This window comes from Mercenaria mercenaria, unplaced genomic scaffold (assembly GCF_021730395.1).
Source record: "Mercenaria mercenaria strain notata unplaced genomic scaffold, MADL_Memer_1 contig_3332, whole genome shotgun sequence".
NCBI lineage: Eukaryota > Metazoa > Mollusca > Bivalvia > Venerida > Veneridae > Mercenaria > Mercenaria mercenaria.
In genome coordinates, this window is record NW_026461459.1 from 37,545 (window position 1) to 63,251 (window position 25,707).

The 25,707-nt window shown below is 31.2% G+C and overlaps 1 protein-coding gene across 2 annotated transcripts in view; it reads right to left on the bottom strand.

The window, feature by feature from the left end:
* LOC128552964 (uncharacterized) overlaps nt 1-19,494 on the bottom strand; it is a 32,085-nt gene extending 12,591 nt beyond the window's left edge. For both annotated transcript variants that reach the window (XM_053534058.1, XM_053534057.1), the window contains exons 1-4: nt 18,850-19,494; nt 18,583-18,610; nt 17,391-17,972; nt 16,156-16,227 (exon numbers count right to left, since the gene is read on the bottom strand). In XM_053534058.1, coding sequence (XP_053390033.1) covers nt 16,156-16,227; nt 17,391-17,972; nt 18,583-18,610; nt 18,850-19,482 — 1,315 coding nt within the window. In that variant the 5' untranslated portion in view covers nt 19,483-19,494. The remainder of the gene's footprint in view (nt 1-16,155; nt 16,228-17,390; nt 17,973-18,582; nt 18,611-18,849) is intronic.
* Between the last annotated feature and the right edge of the window lie 6,213 nt (nt 19,495-25,707).

Sequence of the window (25,707 nt, forward strand, 5' to 3'; positions counted from 1 at the left end):
ATATTAAATAAACATATTCCAAATTGTTTAACTATTAATGGTGTCCAAGCTGTAAAAATGCCAAAAGAGGGAAGTAAAGTACAATTTAAAAATTATCATAAAGGTTTAGCAGTACCTTTTGTAATTTATGCTGATTTTGAATCAATAACTAAGAAAGTTTTAACTGCTTTACCATCACCTGAATCTTCATTTACTGAACCATATCAAAAACATATAGATTGTGGTTACGGCTATAAAGTTGTTTGTTGTTATGACGATAAATATACTAAACCAACACAAGTTTATAGAGGCCACAATGCAGTTTATAAGTTTATTGAAAAAATGCTTGAGGAAGAGAAATATTGTCAGAAAATATTTAGAGTTAACTTTAACAAAGAACTAAGAATGTCTAAAAAGACGAAATTGAATTTAAAAAACAAAAGTTTTGTCATATCTGTGAAAAAGAATATAAGGAAAATGAAACTAAAGTAAGAGACCACTGTCATATAACAGGAAAATTCAGAGGAAGTGCTCACTCAGAATGTAATATTAATTTTAGACAAACACACAAAATTCCTGTTATTTTTCATAATTTAAGAGGTTATGACGGTCATTTTATTATGCAACAAATAGGAAAATTTAAAAAAGAAATTAATGTTATTCCTAATAATATGGAAAGATATATTGCATTTATGATAAGTGATTTAATTTTTATTGATTCATTCCAATTTATGTCTCAATCATTGGATAACTTAGTAAAAAATATTCCAGTATTTAAATGCACTTCAACTGAATTTAATTATGAAAGTGTTGAATTATTAAAAACAAAAGGTGTTTATCCATACGATTAAATGAATTCATTTAAAAAATTCAAAGAAACAAAATTACCTTCTAAAAAAGAGTTTTATTCAATTTTAAATGAAACACATATCTGACAACGAATATGAACATGCTAAAAATGTTTGGAATAAATTTAAAATTAAAACAATGGGAGAATATCATGATCTATATTTAAAAACTGACGTATTACTTTTAGCTGATGTATTCGAAAATTTTAGAAAATTATGTTTAGAGTACTACAAATACGACCCTTGTCATTATTTTAGTAGTCCTGGTTTAGCTTGGGATGCAATGTTAAAAATGACTGGAATTCAGTTAGATTTAATAACTGATATTGATATGTATCTTTTTATTGAAAAGGGACTGAGAGGAGGTATAAGTTATATTTCGAACAGATACAGTAAAGCAAACAATAAATATATGAAAGATTATGATCCTAAATTAGAATCTAAATACATTATGTACCTCGACGCCAATAACCTTTACGGTTGGGCTATGTGTCGACCTTTACCCTCTGGAAACTTTAAATTTATATCCGAAAAACAATTCAAGAAATTAATTGCAAAAGGTAAAACTAACTTTATAGTTGAATGTGATCTTGAATATCCAAAAGAATTACATACTGTACATAATGATTATCCTTTGGCTCCTGAAAAAATCAAAATACCAGACGAATGGCTTTCAAATTATAGTAAAAATATTAAAAAAGAATTTGAAATAGGAAAAAGTAATGTAAAAAAATTAGTCCCAACTTTAATGAAAAAAACAAAATTATGTAGTTCATTATAAAAATCTTGAACTATATACACAATTAGGGTTAAAAGTAACAAAAAAACATAGAATATTAACTTTTGACGAAAGTCCTTGGTTAAAAAAATATATTGATTTTAATACTCAAAAAAGATCTAAAGCAAAGAATTCATTTGAAAAAGACTTTTTTAAGTTAATGAACAATTCCGTATTCGGTAAGACGATGGAGAATTTACGCAAGAGGGTTAATATTAAATTAACTCACGATGAAAACCTTTTATTAAAATATATTGCCAAACCTTCATTTGTTAGTTCAACGATGTTTAACAAGAATTTGTTTGTCATAGAATAAAAGAAAGCTTGTTATTAAACAGACCTTGTTATGTTGGAATGTGCATTCTAGATTTATCAAAATATTTAATGTATGATTTTCATTATAATTACATTAAGGAAAAGTATGAAAACTCAGCAAAGCTTTTATTCACTGACACTGATTCATTATGTTATGAAATAAAAACCAAGGATGCATATAAGGATTTTTATAAGGACAAAGATTTATTTGACAATAGTGATTACGATAGTAATTCAAAATTTTATTTCGACAATAATAAAAAAGTAATCGGAAAGTTTAAAGACGAAGCTGCTGGAATTCCCATTGTTGAATTTGTTGGATTAAGAAGTAAAATGTATTCATATTTATTACAAAATGAAGTTAACATTAAAAAATGTAAAGAAATTAAAAAACATGTTGTAAAGAAAACAATAGTTCATAAAAATTACAAAGATACTTTGTTTAATTCAACCCAAAGTAATCACACCTTTAAAGTATTCGTTCTGATAAGCATAATCTTTCCAGTTATGTTATAAATAAAACATCTTTATCATGTTATGACGATAAAAGATATATTCTTGATAATGGTATTGATACATTAGCTTATTCTTAAATTAATTCTTAAATAATAGAACCATAAATTGTTAACTGGATATTTTTAACGTTTAAAAAATTAATATAAATAACATCATTCATTTTAAATTTATTAGCATAATTAATAGAAATAGATTCATTTTTCTGTTATTTTTTACATTGTAACTTTGAAGAATTACATTTTCTTTATTTTTTAGTTGTAATTTAGCTTCTCCTTTATCTAATTTAATTGCATCAACAAGAATAATTAAAATGCAATTAAAATTAATTGTTACATTATTACCATTTTGAACTAAACCAGGACTAGCATTTACAACTTTCCATTGAAATAATCCACTATCGGTATCTTCGGTATAACATGTTAAGAACAATGGAGGTTTTCTTATTATTTGTCTTTCTATTTTACTTACTATTTCGTTTATATTATTGAATATTCCCATTATATAAAAAACACAGTAATTAATTAAAGTTTTAATTAACTAAATAGAATCTGACATAACTTCCTGGTTCTATGATAAATTTACTACCACTTGATGCTTCTGGATAAATTTTAAACCCGTCACCTAAATTAATTTCAATTTTTTTCTTAAAAGCCAGTGTGGTACCACTAATCTCAGATGATATATACTCTTCTCCGTTTGTCTGATCACCCCACCAATCAAAAATAAACTGAAATTTAAAACTTTAAGCTTATAATAATAATTACTTCAATTATGTATTCCCCATTTTGTTGAACTTCAAAAAATTTATTTATCACTTTCGTTTTTCCGCTGGGGAGTGATTTTTCGAGAACTTCAAATGTATCAATAAATTTTTTATAATCTGTAATCTTATTAGCTCGTATTCCAAATAATGCAAAAAAAATCTGGAGTATCCATTACTTTTTGTTGTAATTGTTTGTTTTCAATATCATATTTTCTATAGTCAAAAATCGTTGTATGTAGTTGCCTGCTATTGTAATATTCAAAAAGAAACACTTCGCGTCTTACTTTTTCCAGTTCAGATTTATATTCTGCAAATTTATTTTCATGTTCGAGAATTACTTCAGCTAAATCATCAAGTCGTTTTGTTGTAGCAACTTCAGAAGCGGATAAATTGTCAACAACACCCTTTGTTCTAGCTAATTGTGTTTCTTGTTTTAAGAAAACATTTTTTACTTCTGTAATTTTTTCTGCATTATTGGAAATTGCTTGGGTATTAGCAGTGATTGATTCTCTTTGTTTAGCTGATATTTCAACTACAAAGTCCAGATCATGTATTATTGTTTTAATTTTATCATTAAATTCGTTGATATCTTCTTGTAATATTTTTGTAAGTTTACTTAAGTCTGCATACTATAAATTGTGACGTGTGTCGACATTACTAATCAAAATTCGAAGTTGTTTCTTAAAGTTTTCTATTTTAGAATTAAGCTCTTTTTTAAGGTTATCTAATGCTGTGTCATGGTCATCACCTCTTTGTGAAGCTGCCTTTTCCAATTCAGATTTATATTCTGCAAATTTATTTGAAAATGTATCGAGTAAATCTTGATTCCCTTTTACCATTTCAGTATTTAGTTTATTTATTTCTGTTCTGATTTCTAACTGATACATATTTTGTAACTTTTTCTCGGCTTCAATAATCTTGTCTTTTAGTTCTTCATGTTTAATCATACTATCTTTTAATTCTTGGACTTGATTGTATAACTTTTCAAAATTGGTTCTAAATACTTCATTTATGTTGTCATCTGTCAAATCAGATTTCTCTTCAAGTTCTTTAATAGAATCAACCATAGCTTTCATTTCTTCTTTAATTTTACTTTGTAATTGAATTATTAATAATTCACTCTTTTTAAAATCTTTTGTTAATTCTTCAATATTCTTTACTTCTGCTTCTAGTGTCTGTTTTATACTTTTAATATCTTCAAGATTATAGTCATCTATTACACTTTGAACGTTTTTATACATAAACCGTCTTGAAACTGCATCGTTGGGTTTATCTGGATTTCCTAGGTTGATTATTTCATTACCTCCCATATCTAATGCTCTGTTGATTGTGTTATCAAGTTCCTTATTTCTGTGAAGATATGATTCCGTTTCCTTTTTAAGTTTTTTTAATTGTTTTTTTAGTAGCATAATCACTTAAATCAATATCAAATTTAACTTTACTTATACTGTCAGGTTCACTTATTTGTTTTACATCATTAAAAACTCCCATTATATAATAATTATATAATTCCTGTAAAGTTTTTTCTTAAAAACTTCCTTGGTTTGTCAAAATATAAGAAATCATATTTTTGTTTTGTTGCATTAGCAAAAGAGTTGGGGTTAATATTTTGTTCATTACAAATCATATCATTTTCTCTTTTACTTGGACTTACAAATAAAATATAATGTGAACAGTTAATCCGAATATCTTTTGGTGTTTTATAGTAAGACTGACTTAAATAAATAACACAACAGTTTTTGTGACGTCCTTGAATAAAGTATTTTGTTATTTCATTCTGAACCTTTTTATCTTCACATACAAAATCATCAAATATTACTACTTTTTGTTTTTCTAATTCAAGATCATTAACATCAATTATTTCATTATTAGAACATTCGAATATTTCATTTGGATCTACTTTAATTCTTTTTGCAATTCCATTTAAGAAATTAATTAAATCCTGATATTTAGATTGTTCTAGGTTGTTAGCATATAGGTATAATTTATCATAATATATAAGAGGTTTTCGTATCATATGCATTAATGTATTTGTTTTTCCAGATCCAGAAGATCCACATATTAACATTCTAAAACATGAATCCGGCATAAAAGGATAAAATTGTTTAAAGTTATTACATTTATCACTTTTTGTATCATAATTTGGAATTTCCATTATATAATAATATTACATTATCTTACATTATCTTACATTATTATATAAATGCAATCAAAACTTAATGAAATAAGAATAAGAAAAAATTTAGTCGGACAAAAGATGAGAAATTTAAAAAAAGAAATAATGAGAGAAAAAATTAAAAAAGCTACAAATCGGGATATGTATAATGAAATTTATAAGCCAATTACTGAAGGAATAGAAAGTCAAAAAGAAAGATTATCAAGTCAGTTAAAAGCATTACCTGGAATTAAAGAGCAATTAGCGTTATTAGGTGATGAAGTGAAAGACATACAAACATATCAGGGTTTACCACAGCTATTCCAAGAACCACCACCACTTACATGGTCTCCTGAAGAACTGGTGAGGGAATATGAAAGAGAACAAGCTTTAAAATCGGCTTCTTATACACCGGTAGATTGGGGAGATGAGCCTGTTGAATGGGTTCCTCAAGATGAACTTAAGAGATTAGAAGATTATGGAAGAAAAAAGATGGGAATAACTGAAACAACTGATGATATAACTGAAAAATCAGAAGAATTAGGGGCAAGACCAAAAGAATTTCCTGAAGAATCGGCAATGTATAAAAAAAAATTCGGGATGAATTAGCAGAAGAAATAGGTGAAACAACTGATGAATCAGAAGAAGAAGAATTTATAGCAAATTTAGATGTAAATATCGATAAAGATGTATTATCAGATTGGCACTTACCTGTGTTATCAGAGTTAGCAATAAGCAAAGATAAAGATGATTGGATAAAAACAAGAAAAGAGGTTACCAAGAATTTAAAGAAGTGTACTCGTATAATAGATAAATACAGTAAAGAAAATCCAGATGAAATAATTGAATTTACAGATGCAGAACCTACGACTGTTGGTGAGTATGTTCCGGAGTTAGAATTACATAGAGAAAATCTTAAAAGATACGGTGAACGCTTATCAAAAATGATTAATGACTCAGAAGTATTTGGAAAGGGAATAAGATATCATAATCCATATAAAGTTTCTCCGAATGGACAATATGGTAATTTAATTATTAACTTAAATAAACGTTATGGCCAAAACAAATTAATTGCTAAAGATAGAATAACTGGAAAAGAAGTAATTAACACTAAAGTAGATAATGATTTGATTGATTTGATTAATAAAAGATATAATAATAAAAAACATTCAATTCATTCAAGAAAAATATTTAAAGAATTAACAGAAAAATCAGGATTACCTATCAATAAAATATCTATGAAATTTAATAAAGTAATTAGAGGTGAAGGTTTTAATTCAAGTCTTTGTCCATGTAATCCAGAAGAATTGGTTGATGACTTGGAGTTAATTTGTGGTTCAATTGATGCTGGAAATAATAATGAAGAACTAAAAAATGAAGGTATTAAGGTAGTAGACCAATTATTAAAAATGAATGAATTGTTACCAGAACAACATGAAATGTTATATAAAAAATATTTTTCTTGAATATATAAATGGAACAAAAACTAGTATTAAGTTCTGAAACAGTTAAAGATGATAATAAAAATACTCCGAGTGATTTTACAATCAGATTCAGTCGTTCTTTAATTTTAGATAAAAATAAAACTTATGTTGTTGGTTTGGATAGTATTAACACTATGACTTATTCTTGGCATAATATTAGTGATGAATATGACAATAAAAGAATTCGTTATAATAATGGTAAGGATTGGAAAAATATTATATTTACAAATGGTTCTTACAGTTACACAGACATCAATAATTATATAAGGGAAACGCTGATAAGTAATGGTGATTATGAATTTGATAAATCAGACATTGCTCCAATAAGTTTGGAATTTGATTTAAGTAGTTTTAAGGTTTTGATTTCAATTCATGATAATTTTATGTTGGATTTAAGAATGTCAAATTTTCATACATTGCTTGGATTTGAGAAAAAAGCATTGAGAAATACTGAATGGGGAACTACAACACCAAATATAACTAACTCTGTGGATACAATTTACATTCATTGTAATCTTATTGATAATTCACTTGTTGATGGTAATTTTAGTGATATTGTCTATGCTTTAAGTACTGCAGATTTAACAATAGCTTATCCATTTACAAAAGAACCAAACAGAGTTGGATATTCTGAAATTAATAAATATATCATAAATTCAATAAGAATATATATTACAGATGTATTTGGTAGAATAATTAATTTTAATGGGGTTGAAAAAAGTTTTACACTAATTTTAAAAGAAATTAATTAAATTTTAGTTTTATATAATGTACAAGAAAGTTTATGACAAAAATAAAGGAATATTTATTTATGTTGATGCTCACACGGGAGAAGAAGTTATACATGGTTCGGATATCTTTGACACTTTAATAAAATTGTTTTCAAGTGGAGTTGCATCTTCAATTAACACAGCTGGAAAAAAAGCTCTGGAAACAGCAGGAAAAGCAGCACTTGAAAGTGAAACAAAAAAGATTGGGGTGGAAGTTGGAAATTTAGCTGCTAATAAAATTGTTGAAAAACTTAAAAAGAAACCTGCTCTGGCGGTTGGTAATTTAATTGCTAAGGAATTACAAAAAAAATTCAAATAACGAGGAGGAGGATATTAATATAAGAATAAATAAAATATTGTCAGGATCGGGAGCGAACTTTGGTTCCCTGTCGCCTGCGGCAGCTTCAGCTCAGCGTAAACGTATTAACAGATTAATTTATAAAAAATAAAATGATATATAATATATACATGTTTAGAAGAAAACAATATTGTGAAAGATACGAACTAACTCTTATTCAATTAGATACAGCCTTAATATCTGTCTTGGGAAATAATGTTAAGCAACAAAAAAAAACGGATATCATTTTACAATTAATGATAGAAGCTCATATTTTGATTGCTTTAATGGTTATTTTGAAGTAAGTTTTAAAGTAAATAAGCTTGCTAATGGTAATAATTATGCTGACGGAGATCAAATTGCTTTAATTAATAATGCAGCTTCATTAATTGATCAGTTAGTGGTTAAACAAAATGGAAAAATTGTATATGATGTAATAATTTATACAAAGTAATAAATGTAAAAAATTTAGTTGAACTATCTAAGGATTATGCAGAAACAACTGGAACAAATGAATTTATTTATTTAGATACTACTGCTACTGCTGTGACTGATGATAATAAAGGTTTTGCTTCTAGGAAGTTATCAATCCAGGGTGGTAAAGAGGTAAATGCTAAAATTCCATTAAATAATTATTATTAATTTTTTCAGGGTTTGGAAACTAATATTATACCTCCAAGTCAAATTCAAATGACACTGCAGCTGAAGGATGATGATGAATTATTTTTTAGAGCTAATGCTGCTGATGCTGGTAGAGTAATTGTAACAAAATTAATTCTATGTGTTCCGCGTTTAATTTTCAATGAATTTGGACTTAATCTAATTGCTGAAAGATTTACAAAAGCAAGATGGTCATACCTTCGGGAAATGGTGACACAATCAACTGATACACAACAAAATAATATAACCTTTAGAATAACAGCTGGTTTAACAAAACCACAACATGTATTTGTTTATTTACAACGACCTGATAAAAGTAATTCACAAGAACATAATCCACATTTATTAGATACATTTAAAATTAATGCAGCAAATAATAATTGCACTTTGAGCTCCTGTCGTCTTGAAGTTGGTAATGGTGTTTTTTATCCAGAAACAGAATACACAAGTATATCAAGAATATATGATGATGTAATAAATTATTATTATAAACAAAACAATAAGACTACTGGAAGTCTGTTAAATAGATCAAACTTTTATGATTTATTTGGATTTGTTCATTTTAACTTGGAATATAAAAAGGAAGTAATAACAGAAGATCCTAAGCATATTACATTAACATTTAAGTTAAATATTCCACCACCAGCTAATATTCGTGTTTACGCAATTGTATTGTATGAAGAAACGGTTGAAATAAATACTATTGGAAATGAACTTGTTATTGTTTAAATAAAATTGAATTAAAATAAAGTAAAAATTAAAATAAATATAAAGTATATAATGGCATCAAATTATATTGAATATAAAGTTAACCTTACAGATGGACAAAAGAAAAATTTAGCACAAGCTTATAAGAATAAAATTCCACATACTTTTAGATTAAAACATGAACAATTACGTTGAAACTTCCCTTTACTTTTAACAAAAACACAAATTAATCAAACTGAAAAGTCTATTAGAAATAACAAGGGATCAGAAATTACAATTTCAAAAAAAACAGATGTCCAGTCAAGGTCAAAATGGTGGATTTTTAGGAGCTTTGGCTGGTTTGTTAGGTCGGACAGTACTTCCGGTAGCTGCAAAAATAGCTCCAAAAATATTAGGGCCGTTAGGGGTTGGAGCCCTTTCTGGTCTTGCCAGTACTGGTGTTAGTAAAATACTTGGAAATGGTATGATTTCAGTAGCTAATGATAAGAGAAAGCAACTAGTAGGATCTGGAGTGATTAAATTAACACAAAAACAGAAACAAAATGGCGGGTTTCTAGGTATGCTGGCTGCTAGTCTAGGGATACCTTTGAATACATCTTTGTTAAGCGGTAAAGGTATACAGATTGATTCTCAACGGAGACCTTACAGACGAATTCCTATAGTAAAAAAAAATAAAATTTATAAACAAACCTATTTCTAACTTTGAAATTGAACAATGGGTAAAACAATTGAAAATTAAAAACTTTAGGGGTGTTTTCAGCAGAAATAATTTACCAAAAACGAAAGAAAAGGTTGAATGTGGAATAATCAATTTAGACGGCTCTGTTGGAACACATTGGGTTTGTTACTTGAATACTTTGTACTTCGATCCATTTGGACTTCCTCTACCAAAAGAAGTAATTAATTACATCCCAAATGTAAAATACAATAATATACAATATCAAGACAAAACAAGTACACTTTGTGGATATTATTGTTTATTTTTCATTAAAATGTTACAAAATGGTATAAACATTTATGATTTACTGTATAAAATACTAAAAGTTAACAATCAAAGAGTAAATGAACAAACAATTATAAATTATTTTAATTAATAAGGACATTTTCTTCCGGTTTTTTTTTTTTTCTTTTTAATTGTTGTTTTCAATTTGAGTGGACCTTGGTTTTCATTTTATCCCTTCAACCTTACGTCCATCAAAGATTTTCAGGGTACAAATGCACCGAGTAAGTATTTTAAGACAGAAACTTAGGGTAATATCAAAGTGTGCTTAGTGAATCGAGCAAGGGGACAAGTGAGGTCAAACTGCGCCAGAACCCTCATTTCTTATACTACTAATGATGTTAGTTTCATTCTGTTTCCATGGTAACGGCTAAAACCTAGCCTTTAAAACTTAGTTTAATATTACCATTGTGTGTTTTTCATATTTTAAAAGATAGTTTGCTTTACTATATGTAATTTATATTATTTTACTTGCATTCGATCCACAGCAGCATATTGAAACATTTTTGTTATTCCCTTACCAGCGTTTAGCCAGAGGGGCTTATGGGTTGCCCCCATATACATGTCAATACGTCAGCCATGCAAAGTGTGATACTTCAATAACTTTAAAACTACAGCATATTTTTATGATACGTGATACACGGATAGATTGCAAAGTGAAGAATGCCAAAGTCAATTAAATTTGTACCTATGGCAACAAATGTTGTTGCTATAGCAACAAATAGTGCACGAATATGACAAAAAGTGTCATCCTGCATTTCCTCAAAACTAGGAGAGATTCTTTCTTGAGAAATTTTACACAGATAGGAGGAAAAATTGAAAACATGCTTGTTATCTTATTTCCTCCTTTTGTAAATCATTTTGTCCGTCTGTATGTCCGTCCATCATTCGCAAATGTCGGATTCTTCAATAACTTCAAAAGTGCAAATTCTAAAGAATTCTTTATGAAACCTTGTTTACAGATGGTAGGTAATATGAGAATGTGAAGGTCAATTAACTTAGTTTCTATATATAATTGTAGTTCCTATGACACCAAGTACGACAACTACCCCTTTCGGTTTGGGACCTCGAAATGCAAGAATAGATTAGATTAGCGACGGGCTAGTAGGATAAAATGAAATAACGTTCCTTATTATGCACCCACAGTCACTGCATGATAAATTGATCACATAATTATTGATTATGTAATGCTAACTGTGTAACAAAGAAGCGTAAGGCTGAAAATATAAAAGTTGCTTTCACGGGCAACTATTCTGTGAAATATATTATTCGGAACAGTGAGCTGAAATCTGAAATAAGGTACATGTCAGATACTTGTGTCAGTACACACAAGCACAAGATTGTCGACAACTTTAGTTAACTTGCAAAGGCAGATCAGCACTTTTGACAAATTACATCTTCCTCGACAGCCTTTATCTAGGTTGCAAATGCACTTGAGGAGCTATTGGAACGAGACTCAGGTACTTGACGCAGAAAGTATTAAAAGGTTCCAATATATCAAAGATACCTATAGTCAGCCGTATTTATCTTGACTTGGAATTTTAGAGAAGTGATAGAACACCTGACCCCATATGCGCCCGACCCAATGGGCAACCTTTTTTTAGTATGTTCAGGAGGTGTAGCAGACGAGGCTGGAATGCACACTATAGCCCTAATCTTTGTGTGAACAGATGGTTGATCGGCTACCTGACATGTTTTGTTGTAAAGAAGAGTATCGAAAGCCTCCATCTATACCACATAAATATTATATGAACAGTTTGTTTGTAGGAAGGTGTAGAATATGTATTCAGAAGCTTGATTCACCGGTAAGCGCGAGCTGCACTGGTTAGTTTTGTTTGACAAGACAGTGTTATGCTAACATTGGAAAGATTAATTGGCAGTAAGAACCTGTACAATGTAGAAGTAATACAGTAGACACCGATAAGGACATGAAATTAATGGTCTCCACGAGTGTGGAGGACGCGGTCAATCTTTGGGCATATTCAAAACAAAACTAGTGAGGACGTGGTCTAATCAGGAAGCAGGAAGAACTTAATAAGGACGTAGTAATGATGTAACTAAAACCTAGTAGGACATAGTACAAGCGTGGTGCGGACGGGAAAGACTGCATGACATGCTCATTGCGCTGTCACTGGGTTGTCATTGCAGTCTTGCTACGTCAATGGAGTTCTCACTATGCTTTATTGCTATGACCACGCTACGTCCATGCCACGTTGTAGAATACCGCATTAGGTTATCAATATTTTATTTCGGTGCTTAACATGTCTATATCACGTTTGCAGCAGGTCTCAGCAGCACTTGCAGCTTGTAGTGACTTCTGGACTTTCGTATACCCTTCGTATGCCTTTGCTTTTTTCCACCACGGCCTCTCTATAAGACTGCTCTGATTTCTTCATGAGGGGTGGGTGAGGGGGGGGGGGGTGTGGGTGAGTTGAGGGTGCTTGTCGTATATTGTATTTGATTGTTGTTGAGTGTAGATGCAGACACAATATAACTTGCAGATGGAATGAAAAAGAGCCGCGTGACATAGTATTTATAAGTAGCCGAGGAACGCAGTTAAAGCATGGTAAGCGAGAGATGCAATCTGACTGGTCGTACTAAGAATGTAATAAGAACGTATTGGACGTGAAGATGCCCGTGGTAAAATTAGTGTGAACGTGTTAGATGTCGTGAGAACCTGGCAAGGATGTTATAAGGTCGCAGTATGAACTTTAGATCTGCACATTTTTTGAGTTTGACCCCCGTCCTCACCGCGTCAAAATTTTCAGGACGCAGTGTGGTCCCCATTGTCTTCGTCTGAGAGTGATCAGGGTATTAGTGACTGTACATTATATGCTTATGGTATTAAACTTTAATGCAATTGTTATGGCACAATTGTGCTACAATTTGACAAAAACAGAATATTACAGGAACATGCAAATGTAAATTTGATTACGCTGATCAACCGGTAATAATTTTTTCCCAAAGACATCTGACAGGCATGTTCACATCTATCGCACTAACATAGTTAATGAATTATATAGTTTTACCAAATGTCATTAGTTCTCTTAGTGTAAATAAATTGAAATAAATACATCAACACTAACAAATTCTGAGTCGCGAAAACTAATGACAAAGTGAAACGCATGTCATTTATTCACTAATACACACTACAGACAAACTTCGTTCGCTCAAACTCTTCGCTTGAACCTATCGTCAGGTCCAAACTAAATTCTTTTATAATACATTATTCGATCACCCAGTATATTTTGTCGGTCCTGACGGGTTCCAGTTAACGAAGTTCGAATGTATTTATAATAATTTACAATTGTTGTAAAATACTGCACAGGACTGTTGCCATTTTAAACATTCTTGATACGCCAGTTACCATTATATACTTAATTTTGACTGACATAAATGCATTCTGACTTTTCTTCTGCTTAATAGCAAAATTTAATTTTATCCAAGGGAGACAACATTTTTCATTTTTGTTGGAAGAGCGGTATTTTTGTTAAATTAATATGTTTGAATTTATTCAAACGGGTGATTTTAGCAAATTAAACGGATTGTTAGTGTCTATAAACGTTTTATAGATAATATTAGGTATTTCTGAAAATAGATACATGTATGGCGGCCATCTTGGATTTTTCGGCCATATTGGATTTTTTGGAGTGGGTCTCATGCTCATTTTTAGTATTTTGCCATAAAGTAGTTATGTATCAAGTTAGGTGCTTTTCCCATTTTCTGAAGTATTTTTTCACCATTTTACTGGACTAAAAGTAGGTCACTAGGTCAAAATCAAGGCCAGATTTCATTTCGGAACACGAAACTATGCATGTGGTCCAAATTTGATGCCTGTACCTTCAAAAATGTGAAAGTAGGTCACTAGGTCAATGTCAAGGTCAAAGTGTTTTACGGTGCACAAAAATATGCACGTGGTCCAAATTTGAAGCCTGTAGCCACAGAAATGTGAAAGTAGGTCACTAGGTCAAAATCAAGATCAACTCTGAGTCAGTCTCATGTCAAGGTTCATCTTCCCACTCAAAACCATACATGTGGTCCAAATTTGAAAGTTGTAGGTTATTGACAAGAAGATTTTAAAAGCTTTTCCCTATATAAGTCTATATGAACCATGTGACCCCCGGGGCGGGGCCATATTTGACATTAGGGGGATAATTTGAACAAACTTGGTAGAGAACAACTAGATGATGCTACATTACAAATAACAAAGCCCTAGACTTTGTGTTTGGGACTAGAAGATTGTCCCTATATAGGTCTATATAAACCATGTGACCCCGGGGCGGAGCCATATTTAACCCAAGGGACATAATTTGAATAATCCTAGTAAAAGACCACTAGATGATGTCACATACAAAATATCAAAGCCCTAGGTCCTGTGGTTTTGGACAAGAGGTTTTTCAAAGTTTTTCCCTATATAAGTCTATATAAACCATGTGACCCCCGGGGCAGGGCAATATTAGACCCCAGGGAAATAATTGAATCATCTTGGTAGAGGACCACTAGATGATGCTTCATACCAAATATCAAAGCCCTAGGCCCTGTTGTTTTGAACAAGAAGATATTCAAAGTTTTTCCCTATATAAATCTATGTAAATTATAGAAATAAACAAAGGGCCATAACTCACTCAAAAAATGTTGAACCAGTCTGATTTTCAGGGGACACAACTAGGGTACCAATACATCATTCTGACAAAGTTTGATCAAAATCCCCCAGGTAGTTTCTGAGGAGATGCGATAACGAGAACTTGTTAACGGACGGACGGACGGACGAACGACGGACCACGGCCGAAGAGTGATTTGAATAGACCACCATCGGATGATGGTGGGCTAATACAGAACAGCCGGATTTAGTGGTGTTCAGTCCTATAGCATTTTGCTATAGACACAGGTGACGTGTGAAAAAAAAGATAATAAGAAAAATAATTATTTGTAAATGCAATAACAACAATATTTGAAAAAAAGATAGAAAACCACTTTAACTCACGGAATTTCTTTCATAGTGTTGAGCGATGTCCTTGGAAACTTTTGGCATCAATAAGTATTAACAGTTTGGGATAATCAACGTATTTATGTTTTTCATGCTTGCTAAGTTATTTTCTCATTAACATCTCGTAATCAAACATTCATAAAATCTATAAAACGATCCATTACCAAATGAAATGATATTGAGAAAACATCCATAAAATCATTTAAATAATTAAAATAAAAAGAAAAAAAAAGAAAAATATTATTGTAGACCGCCCGTGACAAAAAAAAGTGTTTTAAAAAAAGTGTTTAATTAGCAGTCATGCTTCTGATTCTTTGTAAGACAAAACGCACAAATGACTTAATTGCATGCAAAAAGTAACTATAATGTAATTTAATTGATTTCGCAATACTAAAACACAAAGAAAAATAATCATATTCGGATTCTCCAAATGTTATATTTATTTGCTGTTGGAAAAGAATTGCAATGTTTTTTCAATTGTAAAAAATCGGATGGCCTCTAACTTTGACCTGGGCTACGTTAAACTATACTAGAGGTAAGGTTACCGGTTGTTATTGATCCAGTTTTAGTAATACAAATCACGGGGACTAAGCTAGAGACAATTTATATATTTTTAAACAACCCGCGTAGACATTTTAGGCACAGTGATGGTTTACATAAAGCACCAGGTGTAACTGTCGACACCAAAGTGAAAGATTATATTCGCCCAAAAACATCCGATACTGTGAGGAGTAGTATCCATGTTATTCTGTTCTTTTATATTGTTTTATTAATGTTTAGTACTACATTTTGATGTAAATAATACTTCTAGTATGTGGTTTTTATTTACTAAAATATATGTATTATAAAACATACCGTGACCATTTTTGAAATTGATTCCATGTGTTATCATGTCCTGCAGAAACTCTTGTGTTTTCTTGAGTGTATCTGAAACAAGAAGCATTCTGCTTCGTCAATAGCGTTATCCTTTTTCGAAACAGGAATAATTTGAAGTGACTTAATAAATTGAAAGTACAGGAAAAGATGCTTCAATTACTGCATTTCTTAAACATCATTATAATGAGTGTAAAAAAGTAAGTTTTAGATATGCATTGTAATATATTCGTGAATATTAAGACGTTTGTTTAAAGGATGTAAACATCTAGACACAATTTTGTGTACGCTAAACAAAATGAAATACAAATGTAGTCTTGAAACTGTTGGGTCCCTAATAGCAATGTTTAAAAAATGGCATTTGCAGGGTATATTCTTACAGCTGACTGCAAATTTTCAAAAACTTTTACCGTGCCGTTTATTATAAATTTTGTGTAATTTATAGTATTTCCTCAAGCTCAAGTAGAAACAAATTTCAAAGTGGTGGCCTTTATCCAAAACGTTTGCAGAATTTATTATACCATTATTTTTTATGAAAGAAACATCAAACTATTGGTAAACAATTATAAAAACTTAAAATAAAAACTGTCAGGATCATTATTTCTAGGGTGCCTCGAGTAAAAGGATTTAATGAGACAGAATTCTAACTCCAACATTGAAAAATTAAGGTCGAATCCTGTGGGTCTGTTTTGAATTTTGCTCACTTCAATTAAAAATAACCTTGGGGCAGAAGTAAAACCTACCTACATTTCTTCTACAATATGTAATCTAAAGAATGAAGGCAAAATAGAGAACTTTTACAGCATGTACCTCAGTATTTTTAAATATGTCTAACTCTATCCCTTCTGTTTCAGAGGTAAATTCACTTTGAACAGCAAGAAATCGCTTATCAAGTGATTTTTCCCACTTTTGTACAATAAATCAATAACAAGTCTTGAAAGAAGTAAAAACTTACAAGAAAAAAGGGAAAATAAGGGGAAAAAAATTGCCCCGGTGGGGCTTGAACCTACGCCCCCTGAAAATTGCAGTTAAAGTAGATTTATGGTAGAAATTGAATACTCTTCAAAAAAAGAGGTACTCTATTATGGGCCTAATACCTTTAAAGGTAAATTTCATTACATGAAATATGATTATCTATAAAACATACATAAGATGTATGATGGTTTTGGCAAAATTGTAAATAACTGTAGATTTAAAGTAAATACAATGCAATATACCTTTAAAAACATCAGTAAATGATTTCATTTGAGAGCCTTTTGCTTTTAGGTCATCCATGTAAGTCCGAAATTGTTTCTTCGATATTTTCTTCTTGCATTCTTCCAATATCTGATGACATTGAGCAGCCTTGTCTCCATCAAGTTCGCGAGAAACAATTTTAATACTAGCTTTAAGGTCTGTCCAATAATCTTCAAACGTATTACTGTCTAACGCCACCAGCGCAGCATCTGCATAATTTCTTTGAGCATCACCTATATTTTTTACGTCTTGGTCTATGTCTCTTTCTTTCGTACTGTCAAAAAGCTGTAAAATGACTGTTGCCAGGAGAGAAACATCCCACGAGGACGTATCCAATGGTTTTGTTTGGTTAGTTGATGGATAAAGAAGATCTAATTGTTCTGAGTCAGTTACATTCCTCTTAAGAGTGTCTTTCTTGTCATCAAGTATGCTCCTCAGATCTATCCCTTGTTTTTCTATTTTCTTATCGAGAAGGGCTGATAATACAAAGTGCCCTCCTTTGGTCAATAACTTTGTATACCTTTCAAATCGATCATTCTTATTTTTGAAATAGGCGTCAAAACCTAAATGAATAGTTTCGAAAGTAGATTATAAAAACGGCTAAAACAAATAGACGATAAAAATAATACATCTAAGAATAAATTTTAGTTATCTACTGCCTCGTCTATACACTTTTGTTTGTTTGTCTGCTTGCCTTTGGTATAGCACCGTTTTTACACATTATGTCAGTTATGTAACCTAAACTGTGTACCTAAATTCTGTTTCATTATTAACCTGTTCTCTGCAAGTAAATGCTAACTTCTCTTCAGGAATCGGAGGTAGAGGATGAAACATCTTTTATCAAATGGTTAATTTAAAAAAAGAATATACGCCTCACCCGATGATCGAATTCACGGCCCAGCGATTCTTAGGTCTGCGTTCTTCCTATTGAGCTAAGTGTACGGTAGCGTATTTACAGCTAAGGCTTTCGTAAAAAAATATCTATCAGTGTTGTTCTATTTAAAGGGCGTATATTCATGAAATGATGTCAAGTTTTACTTCATATACCAGGTAAAGTAGAAACAGGAAACTTCAACTCAGAATGCTTCTGATTAAAGGATTATTTTTGTTTATTTTGTTTAACATTTTAGCGATTATTAATTTGTGTTAAATGAATGAGAAAAAATACAGTACCTTCAAGTTTCTTTATTAATTCTTCCACCTATAAGTGAAAAATAAGAATATTCTACATGATATTGTCTAATCTTTCATCGTTATGCATCTGTGCGCAAATATGTACATTTGAATTTTTACATATTTCATTTTCGTATTTTTGTTTTTAAAAGTTCATGATTTTTCGTACAATTAACAAGTTAAATAGTTAATTTTGCTCAACATTTACTTTATATTTTATTCATGTATTCTATTACAGACAAATTAATTTCGTTTAGTTGATATTACCTGATCCTGCATTTTAGTTACTTCCTCGTGCCATTCCTTTAGTTTCTCATCATACTTGTTCTCAACACTAGGGTCTAGTCTCTGCACACGGTACTCTTCAATTCTCTTTTCAATGTGTACTTCGTTTCCAGGGGCTATTTGTTGCTGTAATCTTAGGATTATTTCTGACACTTTCTGCCACTCATCGTCAAATCGCCACTTTGGCAATCGTGCTCTCGGATGATGACCAACAATAACATTTCTGATTGTCTTCAGACGTATTAGGTCAGCAGCTACAGACACGTCTCTGGTTTTTGGTGGATACTTCCATCCTTTCGCGGGAGGTGGAAGCTGGTGACTAGTGAAAAGGTTTCTTGCCAGAGTTATCAATAAGGACACATCGAAACGATTAAGATCAAGTGGATTCTTCAAAACGTGTGTACCTTTCTGCAGAAGTGATGCACACTCTTGTTCATTGAGGATATGATCGGTCTTCATTTTTATAATAGCATGTTGGTTTGCCTTGAGAAATGTTTCAGCATCTTTTCCTGGTGAATGATGTACAAACACATCTAGAACAGTCTCTGTACCTATGTCCATATACATAGACACAAGACGCAGATAGTATCCACTTTCCTCCGGATCGTCAGACATAGCTGTGAGTCATATAACCTGCAAAACAAGTATTCGTAATTGAATCTAAGACCTATCCAGTAATAAATTTGCAATTTTGTCTCGGGTATTTCATTTTCTAGTATTGAAACCGCAAGTCCACAACTGAAATAAAGAATTACGATTATTTCCCATCGAAAAGACACATATAAAACACTTTCAATGAATCCATACGCTTTGAAAGTGTATCATACACTAAACGTACTTCGCCATTTGATTTGTGTATTATATAAATACAATCAAAAATTCTAATGCTCATTTGCAAAAGGTAGAAATACGTTCTGTACTGTGCAGGATATGAATTTTCCAATGACATATTTTGAAAGAATAAAATTCCCTGAGGTCAATATCGACATGCTTTGTTAGCAATATTTATAGGTTATTAGCTTTGTATCAAAAAATATGCACGAGTTCTTCAGCGGAAGAACGAGTACATATTTCCCCTTGCAAAGATAATAACCTTTTTATTTCATACGCATCTACACGTATAACTATTATGTAAATATGTTCAATAGCCTGAATATGATTGACAATACTGAACTAATAAAATAGTGCAACAACACACACTGAATTACGTCACGCACCCGATATGAGATTCAAGCGTCAGTGTATGGAAAAATATTGACGTTTCCGGTACCAGTGTAACTTAACGGGGAATAGAAACGAGTATGTAATAAGATTAGTGTTCTAGCCCCACTAAAATTATTGTCATTTATCGAAGGATATTTAATGGGTGCAGTATAACCTACATTGTGTATTTTGCAGATAAACGACTCTGATACAGGTAGAGAGGGAGCGATTTAAATTTCTGATGAGGGTAAGTAAGGGGAGACCAAACGAACAGTATCTGTTCAAACATGAATACAACACGGTGCAATACATACTTTAACAGTATCTAATAAAAATTCTAATTAATGTTATGCTATGAAAAAAGACCTTCTCTAGAAAGTATAGCGATACATTGAAAAAGAGAAATTAGCTTATACGCATAGCCGATATTTTAAAAGGACAATGAAGGTAAGTCTAAGCTGTCTATGTGCATACAACATTGCAAAATTGCTTACTTTCAACGTATTAACTAGTAAATGATTTCAAATGGATATGTTATAGTAATTATTGATAAGAAAATGTAACACGGAAGTTTAATAGTCTTTAAGGTATTTCTTCATGAGTTCAACTGGTGAGATTTAGGTATTTCTTTAAGATGATACATTCATAAATTAAAGGTTATTTAACATTATTCTGTACAATACGGAGATATATTTGGACGAGTACCCAGCTTAAGAAAATCATATTGGATGAGCCGCCAGGCGAGTCCAATATGGTTTTCCCAGCTGGGTACGAGTCCAGATATATCTTGTATTGTACAGTTCAATGTTAAATAACCTTTTTATTCTATATCTATTTTATTTTAGTTTAAAATAAAGATTATTCACTAAACATAGTTTTTCTGCCTTCCTGTTTTCAAGACGCATAATCAAACTCTGTACCCAAGCGCCTACTTCACCCGATCTACATTTGGAACATTTTAACGCGTTTCGAGCTTTATCGTATGTTTAACGTGGGACTTTTTGAACCGTCCAAATACAGAAAAGTACAGATTTTGTACGCACGTGCATCCAATAAGGTAATATATTGCACGGTCACGTGTTGCGAATGAACGTTCACGACTGGATAGATAAAATAGATATAGAATAAAATACTATATGAAAGGCAACCACATGTATTGTCAACAATCCTTTGATCTGAGGGTTTATCTGTCAAGTTACGAAATCATTATATATATATATATATATATATATATATATATATATATATATATATATATATATATATATTACACAGCAGGCATGTATTCAGACCAACTGCTAAAGAGGGGAATGGTATGTCTAAAATAATAGAACATGACCACTTCTTATAAAATTCAGGGTACATCTATCATGTCAAAAGATGCAGTTGCGTAATTTTATTGATCCGAAGCCGGTTATTAAACAGAAACATAAGGAATAAAAGCATTGTTGAACAAATTTATCCTTGTTTGGTCCATTCTTAATATCATGTTTCAATTGTACATCGGCCCAAGTTATAACTCCAATCAGTTAGTAAAGAAATGCTCCTGCTTTTTTAATGTACATTAAATGTGCTATTTTATCAAACTTGGGAAGGAACACTTTAATTCGGTAAGTCACACATGACTGAGCTACTTCTATCGAAAGCTGTTGTCATTACAAGCTCCGTGACCTTAGAAATAACCTCTGACGTCAAACTATTCTTTCCAAATTGAGGCGAAATTGAGGCGACTCTCTGAATGAACGCGTTCCGTGGATTACATATTACTAAACCCGAGGATGATTGATGGATTCTTTTATTTCCTCCATTCTTGAATAACATAACATATGTACATTCAGTCGACCAGATATACATATATCAGCAAATTTACATGTAAACAAACAACTAAATATTATCGTTACCTTCAAATGGTTAATATGTGAAAACAAATCCCATTGCGACCCTCTAATAATGCACAACCAATTCACGCATCGAATCGTAATGGATTGACCGGGTCAATGTCTTATTGCCGTGTTTACTCTACTGAAAGTAGTAACATATTTAATTTGTTGGATTTTACAATTTATGTTAAATAACTATAGTAAATACTTACTACATTTTGTAGATAGTTTTGGCAGTATAAAACAAGACTTTGCAACCATAATTTTACAAGGAGATCATTATATATTTATATAGATGTGCCCTAGGAGGAACGTTTGCTATGCTTTAACTTGTATCATTTTACACTTTATAAAATAGCAGTTACATTGTTTTGCTCTTTGTCGGCGAATTCATTAAGGTGCTCAGGACTTCGAAATAATAACTGTATTCACAAAATCGCTTAGTATCAGCATCATATTTCAAAACCACAAAGATTTGTTTTATTCATGTTTAATGAGGTGGGACTAAACGCTAATTTGGAACAAAAAAAGCTAACATTACTTGCTCAACTTGTCACTGTCTATTGAAAATAATATACTTGATATTGGTGAATGGTTTATGCATACGAAGTTTTCAATAAAAATATTTTACACCAAATTATGTCAATGACAAAATCATATCATAACGAGCTTGTTTTTGGTTACAGTTTATAAATACAATATTTACATGTATATGTTTGTATTGTATAAAACATAATACAATGTAAATAATGTACAGGACAAGTATCAAGTCATTTCTTAAGTCCTGGCTTTCGGAAATTTTAACACAGCACATTTGTATATTGAGATGAACTTGTATTGAGAAAAGATCAGATAACTATTCAGAAGTTAATTTGCCATCATCATTATCATCATCATCATCACCACCACCATCATCATCATCACTATCATCATCATCATCATCATTATTATTATTATTATTATTATTATTATTATTTTTATTATTATTATAACCACCATCACAACCATCATCATCATCATCATCATTACTCAATTTATTTTTAACAAAAAATAAATAGCATTATCATACTATTGTTAGTCTGAAGTTGTTGTTGCGTCTTTTTTTATTAATAAAACATTTATTTAATTGTAATACTTAAGATTCCGAAATTTAGGGCCAGAAATACATTATGTGGCAGAGAGAAATCAGATGTTCGTGATGTAACCTTCTTAAGTATGATCAAAGGTTGTGATGAAGAAAGTCGTAACTAAAGGAAGCGTAGATAATTATACGTTATTAACTTTGTATGTGGATATATGCCCGAGTTCTGCAGCGGTAATATGGCGCGACTTAAGGACCGCAATATTATCCACATACAAAATTGATAACCTTTTAATTACATACTCACTATCAAATAATTCATTTATGTCTAAATTATCGTTCTGTAACGAAAGAGAGTAAAAATACGAAAAGAATTTCTCCGAAAATGTAATAAACAAATCAAACTGACGCGCATTAATATTTTCCGCGAAAATGACGTCAACTTGTTGTCGCAACGGACGTCACGCTATCTTTCGATTACAACGTTAAGAAAACATTCCACGTCCGATATGAAAGCGTTCCACGTCAATATGGAAAAATATTGCACGATCGCCGTCCATTGAAACTCAATGGAAAAAATGCTGCATTTAAACATTTTAGCGTACACATGTAGTAAAATGACGACTGACATACATTTTCACATCAGCCAATCAGACTGCGTCTGTAATCTAGACCGGAACTTCACCAGGGAAGTTCAAGCAAGTTTTTGTGTACCGTCGAAAAAACTGTAAACTACATGTTGTTTTTCTAAGATAAGAAGTATTGAAGAAATGTGACCGGTACACAACGGAAGATAAATTACCATTTGTTTGATATCAATAGTACACCATTTACTGAACTGCGTGTTTTATGTATGAAATACGCGATTGAAATGTGTTAATGCACTTTCCCCTTCATGACCATGGTTCGTATAGAAAACCTAGGGGTAGGGAATATTTTGTACAGAGGCACGATCCGTATTATGCTCTCCCCTATTGAGTGGGCGGGCTAAATCAACATATAGTTACACCAGTTTATACGCTTATTCTATTTACAAGTGTCAGTGTGTGGGAACACGTGACCTGAAATGATGCGTAACACAGATAAAATGGCGGCCACACAAAGCCAAATTTCACGAAAAAAGCGAGGTTAGTGACATTTATTCTTATCCGACTTTTATCAGACATAAGCAGCACAAAATTTTCTTTCCGACGGTATATCTCCCAATCTTAAAGCTGTGCTGTTTCTTAGATTACCTCGTTGAGAACTTTTCCGAAATAAAATGTTAAGTTGCTTTAAAAAATGTTAAGGCGCTATAGTTAATAATTTATCAAAAATAAAAATTTAATAAAAGAAATGTTAAAACTTTTTTCGATGTATGTTTACATGCAAAAACCACATATCGTTTATCAATATATTGACATTATGTCTTCAAATATGAAAAACTTTCATATAAATTATAAAAAGGGTCCTTACACGTAAATATTTTCAGATTAAAGAAGATGATGCTTAAACGACTGTTTTTTCTTCAACACTGCCATTTATATTGATTTGCTGTTTGTATATTACAGGAACGTTGCTTGCAACGTACAAACTGACTGAATATAAAGGACGCCACGTGCCATTTCTGAAGGCCCTGGAGTAGTTCTAGTTCAAAATCAAGCAATACATTTCGAAACTAAGTGAGCTGAAAGTTATTCCTGTTCATTTGGCTGACAATGTTCATCAATATAAATATTTTGCTGTATACACCGACAAATCTGTTTTAGAACAAGTTTCAATACTTTCTATGAAACTAATGTTCAAATACCTGTGATACAACTATAACAATTATGACAAATTATTGTTATCTATAGCGTCATCATCATCATCCACTTGTTCTTTTACGTAATCATCATAATAATAGATATAAGAATTTACCACATTTACTTGAAACCCTGTCAAAAAGTTGTTATTTCTCGTTCACATTTCTTTTAAGTTTTTAAGTTTCATTTGGACACACATATTTTATTCTGAAGGCTATTAGATACTACACGGTCAAAGAAGAGAAGTAAGCTTCAACTGGAAGTCTGTCCAAAAAGAAATTATATGTGTAATATTGAAAAAAAACATGAAAAGGGAAAATAAAATGCTACTAGCATGAAGCAAGGGCCTATAGTAATTTGTAGTCTTGTGTTTTTGGAAACGACAATTTGATTCATTACTTACTTTCAATATCTTACTTTTAATGTGTATCGTTCTCATTTAATCCAACTGTAAAGACATCATTTACCTCTTTCCCAACTGAATTAGATTTATATTCTTATAATGAAATAGAACAGAGGACATGTCACTTTCAATACTTAATTATATACGTTACAGTGTACGTGTGCGTGTGCGTGTGCGTTTGTGTGTGCGTGTGAGTGTGCGTGTGTGTAAAATACTATGAATAACAATAAAATCAAAGGTAAAGTGTTGTGTACGTTTTATTTCAAAAGTACATGAATAAAATTGTATCTGTATGAAAAGTAATGACATGAATAAATTATATGATATCATAATCCTAAAATGTAACATTAAATTGTACTGACGCAAGACAGCTTTATTTGCAGACAAAAAAACATTTACGACACAAAAATAATGGTAACAGGCAAGAATCATAAGAAAAAAAGTGTTTATAAAGAGGGTACAAATATCTGTACAAATGTGATACTGATG